General features: G+C 48.4%; 1 protein-coding gene across 1 annotated transcript in view; it reads right to left on the bottom strand.

The window, feature by feature from the left end:
• The window catches only part of grid1a (glutamate receptor, ionotropic, delta 1a), a 269,398-nt gene that overhangs the window by 36,197 nt on the left and 225,701 nt on the right, over positions 1–7,500 (bottom strand). Inside the window, exons 6-8 of the mRNA XM_035532888.2 lie at positions 4,738–4,911; positions 3,044–3,205; positions 2,715–2,834 (exon numbers count right to left, since the gene is read on the bottom strand). Of these exons, the coding sequence (XP_035388781.1) occupies positions 2,715–2,834; positions 3,044–3,205; positions 4,738–4,911 (456 nt within the window). The remainder of the gene's footprint in view (positions 1–2,714; positions 2,835–3,043; positions 3,206–4,737; positions 4,912–7,500) is intronic.

Below are 7,500 nucleotides of genomic sequence, written 5' to 3' on the forward strand. Positions count from 1 at the left end.
GCCTTTTATTCAGGGTCTTTCCCACCAACAGGCTCAGAGAATGCTCAGCCTACGTTTGTATTCCCACTGCTCCATTTATGACCCCTCCATGTCATATCTCATGCGGTTCATGCAGCGTGTAAGTAACGCGTGTGTGATTAGGGCGAGTGAGAACCCTGGGGTGCGGTTCTCTTTAGCGAGTACGCTATCGTGTGGCTTCCTGTCAACCCTGACAGCTCAGTCGCTGGTGCAGTAACAGACTAACACACAGAGCGGTGGCACCGACCACGTGAGCCGGGCCCTGGGCCAGCCGGGGATCGGGACATCGAGACAGACGGAAAGCGGAGGACAAGATAATGACACACAAGCCAGAGGAAAGGAAATAGCATCTTCATCTTCATTAGGACTCGCTCCGCGTCTGGGTCCCAGACCCGGGGAGAGAGACAGAGAGAAATGATGATTGAGAGATGAGACAGAAGGAGGCAGGGACAGCGACCCATGGTGTGGCTGGAAGCCACAGGGGCTGTCGTGGGGCGCACCCAGCCCCGAGCGTGAGGTATCTGAGTCTGTGTACCTGTGTGTGTAGGCATGCGTTTGTGTGCATCTGTATTAATGAATCAATAATGAGTTTTTCATTACCACAGTGTTACTGGCCAGAGATATATGCACTAATGCCCAACAGGTTCATCAAGTTGTCAGATCCAGATAGATCCAGATAGATCCAGATAGATCCAGATAGATCCCTGTGCGATGTGAGAAGGGCACAGTAATTTCTCCATGCCGTTCTCCTGTCAAACCGTAAATGTCAATCTCTTTCTTCAGCGGCTCAGGCCCGCCTACTCTTTGAGACTAAACTCCGCCCTTCCTCAGCTCTGTGTCCCTTAGCTCCGCCCATTCTCACCGGTCCCCTGTTTTGATATCTTCAGCTCCAGTGAATATAAATATGTATAAAGAAGTACAAACATAGCAGGCCACTTCTGTGTTGCCCTGGAAACGTCTCGACTCGTATGTTCTTCTCGACAGCCTGCTTGTCTGTTTTCAGAGTTTGTGTTTCCTGGGTTTTTGTACCATATCTGGTCCCCTGGTTGGCATTTCAGGTGGTAACTTTTCCTGGATGGGTCTGGCTCTCTCATTTCGGAGTGCACTTTCCTTTGATTGTGGTTAGTGGTTTGGTCCAAACAAAGCTTGTGCTTGCCTCCTGTCTCTTCCTGATCCTTCCAGAAGACTCCGTCATCCCAGCGTGTGGCGGGGGAGTGCGATGTGGAGCCTGATCGTTTTGTTGAGGCGACACTCTGGTCTCTGTCTGCCACAGATTGTCGGCAACTTGTTTTTCTAAGCAGGCTGTGTTTCAAATGACTCGGGAAGGAGCCTTTATCCGGGTAGATGGAGCTAGTGGTGCTTAAGTCAGGACTTCACACCGTAGCCCAATTATGGGCAGAGATGTCAGAAAACATGAGGACAGTTGAAACCATGAGGGCTTCTGTTTATGTGGGACTCGATGGGGACTCTCGAACAGGTGGACAATACTGGGAACGTCTGTCCCGCGGCCTGCAGCCGTGGATGTATCGGTCAGTCTGATGATGGTCATGGCTGAGCTGTCAGGCACTACCCACCCTGTGACCTCTGCCCTCTGCTGTGCCCACCCTGAGCCTGGCCCTCTCCTGCGGTGGTTCTGTTCTAGCCTCTGGTGGTTCTGTACTGGCTTCTTGTGGTTCTGTCCTGGCCTGCTGGTGTACTGTTCCTGGCCTCCTGTGGTTCTGTCCTGGCCTGCTGTGGTTCTGTCCTGGCGTCCTGTGGTTCTGGCCTCCTGTGGTTCTGTCCTGGCCTGCTGTGGTTCTGTCCTGGCGTCCTGTGGTTCTGGCCTCCTGTGGTTCTGTCCTGGCGTCCTGTGGTTCAGGACTCCTTTGGTTCTGTTCTGGCCTCCTGCGATTTGCTCCGTAGCTCCGATGTTCCACACCACACCATTTTCACACCTATGTTTATCTACAATTTGTAAAAATGTTTAAGGATTGGAAAAAGCTGTATTTTCTGATGATAACAGTCTCTTTGATGTCTGACAGTATCAGTGGCACTGAATAGACAGATGGACGTATCTCTGACTTCTTCTCACAGGAGGGACCAAGTTTGCGACGTGTGCATTGCTTGTGTTCTCTCTCTCTCTCTCTCTCTCTCTCTCTCTCTCTCTCTCTCTCTCTCTCTCTCTCTCTCTCTCTCACACACACACACACACACACACACACACACACAGTAGCAACAGCATTGTCTTTTCATGTGCTTTCATTTCCACTTTTATTGTGTGTACAACACAATCTAATGACACTGTGAACCAGCAGGGGGCATTATACTTCCCACAATACAGTCAATTACATTTTGAAATTAGAAGCATCTTATACTCTTTTTGGAGTTTTTCTTTTTTGCTCTTTCTTAAAAAACTTGTTGCAGTCGGTTTATTTTTATTGATTTATTTATGTTGTTTTAAATTCCTAATCCATGCTGTCCTTGTATGCACATAATGTTATTTGAAAAGTGAAGTCTTTGGTAGTATTTCTTACTGCACTGTGGAGTGCACTGTTTGTTGTAGCAAGTTACACTTCATAAATCTAATAAAAAGTATGAAAAATCCAACCTTGCCAAATACTCTAGACAGCAAAGTTTTGACAGCACAGCACCAGCAACAGAACCACGGGCTACGTTCTACTTCAGTGTTAGTTTCTGCTCACCCTGCACACACTCACCCGTTTCACGTCTTTTCCGAACGTCTCACTGTAAGTGGTGCCCAGGATCTCAAACTGCGCGTGTGAGTTGGCTCCACTGCTCCGAAAATCCATGAGGCCCGTGAGACCAGAGATCCTTCCCTGCAGGAGTGAAAGGATTCAGCATAACGTCAGAAGCACAGCCAAGGAGAGTTCAGACCAGTTCAGACCAGCTCCCCCAGCACAACTGTAACTGGTGAGTGAGGCTAAGGGTAAACTTTCGTCTGAGGCTGGCTTGGACCGAGCAGAACAGACAGGTTGTTAAGGGCCATCTAGTTCTGGACGGCCCGCTTCTCAAACCTCACTCGGACCTTCTGGATTGTGTCCAGCATGGACCAGCCTCCGTTCCACGGCTTGGTCGACTTCCTCATGCAGTTCAGACTGGCCATGCTGTGCCACTTCCTGTCCTCCAGCTTTCTGTAGAAGGCGTTGGCTAGCATCAGAACGCTGTCATACAGGTACAGGCTTGAGACCTGGAGCACGAACACACACAAACACCGAGATGCGCAGCGAGACGTGAGAGACCGAGAAACATTCACCTGGACAGAGAAAGCAACCTCAGAGCAACACCACTGCTGTTATCAAAGGGGAGAAGGAGGGTTATTCAGACCACTGCCTGGGAAAAATGTAACTACACTACATGAGTGTACAATAAACCCTTCAAATAAATGAACTTACATGAAGGAGGAGACTCAGAAAAAATATTTAATAAAAAAATACATAATTAGTACATATGGGCTAGTGTTCCATTTATATACCATCTTTAAACCCATTGTAAAATATCCCGGAATTATTTACCATTTGTAATACTACATCATCACAGTTTAGTTATCGCCAATTAATTTTATGTCAGTCACTTATTGTTATTAAACATTCTGTGTCCCAACTGAATATTTGTTAATAGGTTAATGTATTTTCTTTATTAGTTTTATTTGAATCGAATAATGTTCACAGAGCCAATGGGGGTTGCTAAGAAGCAGTTTTGTTTTCTCTACACAACATCAAAGTGCCCAGTTCACGTTTAAATCAAGGACACTGTATGACAGGATGGAGAGGCTGTTAAAGACCAGTTGCATCTAACCCTACCCTGGAGGAGGAGGAAAAACCAAAGCCCACACCAGCACACAGCTGGGGACAGTCCCTGGACAGGGAGGAGTCCAGCACACAGCTGGGGACAGTCCCTGGACAGGGAGGAGTCCAGCACACAGCTGGGGACAGTCCCTGGACAGGGAGGAGTCCAGCACACAGCTGGGGACAGTCCCTGGACAGGGACGAGAGCAGCACAGCTCCCACAAACAGCAACCAGCAGGACACCAGTAACCTCGGACACAATTCTGCCTTCATCCTCCCTACAGTTTCCTGTTTTCATGATGGTTAAACTCTCAGATGTGTTCTGTTGTTTGTCTTTTTTCTGTTAGGTTATATGAGACACATGTGCTCACCGTAGTATCTGATCCCCTAACTACTGTAGCACTCAAAAACTATCACACACACTAAATGAAGAGAAATCTGTCAATGCCTTACATAAACACACACACACACACACACACACACACACACACACACACACACACGTGTACTCACGCACACACACACACACACACACACACACACACACACACAGACACACACACATGCACTCACGTACGCGCACACACACACACACACACACACACACACACACACACACACACACACACACACACACACACACACACATCAATGAAATCTGAATTCACCTGAAATACCACACGCCTGCAGTAGGTGGTCCAGTTGTGCCATTCTGAAACGCTATGGGTCACGCCTTCATTTTAACATCTGAAAACTTGTGTGTGTCAAGTTGTGAAGGTTAAGGAGCTTTCTGTTGACCTTTGAGCTGATCTTTCAGCCAGCACATCAGGTTCTGAATGGCTGACTATTCACTTGACCTTCAGGGCTTGGTGAACACACACTGGTGCTCACCTCCAGGGACCGCAGGTATCCCCATGCCCGCGCTGATGCTCACCTCCAGGGACTGCAGGTATCCTTCCTGGGGGTCACACAAGAGCGAAGAGATGCGGTGGTTGTTCCTCATGCAGCGGATGTTAGTGTCCCTCCACAGAGGAAAGATCTGCCTGATCACTGTCATACGGCCCAGGGAGCTGTGCACCAACTCCATGATCTCAGTGTCGCTCACCTCCTAACCTCACAAACACAAGAAGAAAGCAGGGAGAAAAGCACAATGCTTTTACTACAGTGTTATAAAATGCCACCAAACACCTGAGAACCATCATGAGCTCCACAGGCTGCAACACACAATTATGACTCAGTACAACTAATTGAGGTTAAGGGTCTTGCACAGGTGCCCAACAGCAGCAATATCGCAGGACTTGAACCAAAAACTTTTTGATTACTAGTCCAGTACTTTAACCACTGAGCTACCACTGCCCTGTCCAATGTCCAAAAACAAAGTAGAAAACCCTTACATTTAAATAAACAAGCCCTTACATTTAAATAAACAAACCCTTACATTTAAATGAACAAACCCTTACATTAAATTAACATAAAAAACAAGAGTAAATCTCTACAGCTTTAGGAAGACTTAGGAGACACTTCACTATGATACAATAGGACAGACATGTCCCTCATAAAATATGAGAGGACAGACATGTCCCTTAGAAATACAATATGACAGACATGTCCCTCAGCAAATCTAACGATGCCCCTGTCGTTGAACTGAACTGCATTAACACTATGCATGTGGTAATGTGGAAAATGTGAGGAAAGACCGTGTACACTCTCCAACAACAGTGTACATTACATCCCAGAATGCAATAAGCAGGGTCTGCAGTGAAGAGCGAATGTCTAGACTTTATTATAGATACAGATGGGGAACAGGGAAAGTAGAGCGTCATTAGTGCAGGCGGACAGAGGTAGACACTGTTCCAGCAGATTCCAGTGTGTGTCACACCCACAGTGTCTGGGTCACCGCCAGCCAGTGTGTGTCACACCCAGAGTGTCACCGCCAGCCAGTGTGTGCCACACCCAGAGTGTCTGGGTCACCGCCAGCCAGTGTGTGCCACACCCAGAGCGTGTGGGTCACCGCCAGCCAGTGTGTGCCACACCCAGAGTGTCAGGGTCACCGCCAGCCAGTGTGTGCCACACTCAGAGTGTCAGGGTCACCGCCAGCCAGTGTGTGCCACACCCAGAGTGTCTGGGTCACCGCCAGCCAGTGTGTGCCACACCCAGAGTGTCAGGGTCACCGCCAGCCAGTGTGTGCCACACCCAGAGTGTCAGGGTCACCGCCAGCCAGTGTGTGCCACACCCAGAGCGTGTGGGTCACCGCCAGCCAGTGTGTGCCACACCCAGAGTGTCAGGGTCACCGCCAGCCAGTGTGTGCCACACTCAGAGTGTCAGGGTCACCGCCAGCCAGTGTGTGCCACACCCAGAGTGTCAGGGTCAGCGCCAGCCAGTGTGTGCCACACCCACATTGTGGCCCAGTAGGTCCAGCATTCAGGTTCAATCAGTGTCTGTCTCAAGCTCTGTCTCACTGTCTGATTCCTCTCCACTGCTCTTTGTCATTGTAAACATCTCGTCCATATTCTCGTCCAAACTACCGTTAGTGGATTGCTGGACTAAAAAAAAAATATATATATATATATATATATATATATATAACTGATATAATAATGAAATAAATGAGATAAATAAAATGATTGTAAACTAAATACTGTAAGACCAAACAGTGACTAGTGTAGTGGATTGTACAGTCCATGCAGAGAAAGATATAAACACAAATTATTCACCCAAGGCCAGAGTTTAAGTTTCACAAATGTAACCAAGAGGATAGACAATCCATTAAGGTGCAATGATTCGGAAACGAGTTTCCCATAGCTGACAAATTTCCAGGAGGAGACGGGCCTTGTAGCAGAGAAAGGTGGTGTGACGTCTGCAACACCCCACGGCACCCCGACAAGGAGTCTAGCATGTCCGAACTTTTTGCATTTTCCTGTCGGATTTGACAACTTTTACAGTGCGTTCTGGGATATTGACAAACAGGGTGCCATGCAAACACGGTAAAGAGCGAGATGGATGCTGGCGTCACGACTGTCAGGAGGAACGGTGGGGCAGAGGAAAGGATTGCTGAGCTGTGACCCCTTCATCACGCCCGAGAGCCTTCATTTTTCCTGTTCCTTTTCACTAAATGGCCGGCATCACAGGGGAAAACCGCAAAGTGGCGTTATAAAGCCAAGAATTGGCACACTGAAGGAGGAGGATACGGCCTGCAGGGAAACTGACGCAGGGTTTGAGCTGCCCATCAAAATCCTGTCAGTGAAAAGTGTCTGTGTCAGCCAGAGCACCACGGTTGTAGTGAAAGGACAACCCTTCAGGGTGGAAACAGACACCAAAGCAGCAGTTTCACTGAAACCAGACCAACGACTTAAAGAAAGCTCCACCGTGCAGCACCGTCACACACAAACGTCCAGCTTAACTCACACAGGAATGGCCCAAAGCTGGCAAGCACTGATGTTCTTATGCCTAAGGTTGAGCCAAGATTGATCAAGCGCTCAGACTGGGTGTTCTTGGACGCCTTTCACAGTGGCTGGGCCACGGAGCTTTAGACAGATACCGATCACCCTTTGGCACCTGTGTTACTCCAATGACCTCTGGACCAAATCTGAATTGGCCTTCCAGGGGTACAGTGTTACACGGTGACATCCTTGTCTACGGTAAGTGGTGAGGTCTTCGCAAAACGTACGGAGTTGGCAAGGAGTGTTCCTGGTGCACA

The sequence above is a fragment of the Electrophorus electricus genome, chromosome 10, assembly GCF_041902795.1.
Source record: "Electrophorus electricus isolate QZ-2024a chromosome 10, ASM4190279v1, whole genome shotgun sequence".
In the NCBI taxonomy this organism is placed as follows: Eukaryota; Metazoa; Chordata; class Actinopteri; order Gymnotiformes; family Gymnotidae; genus Electrophorus; species Electrophorus electricus.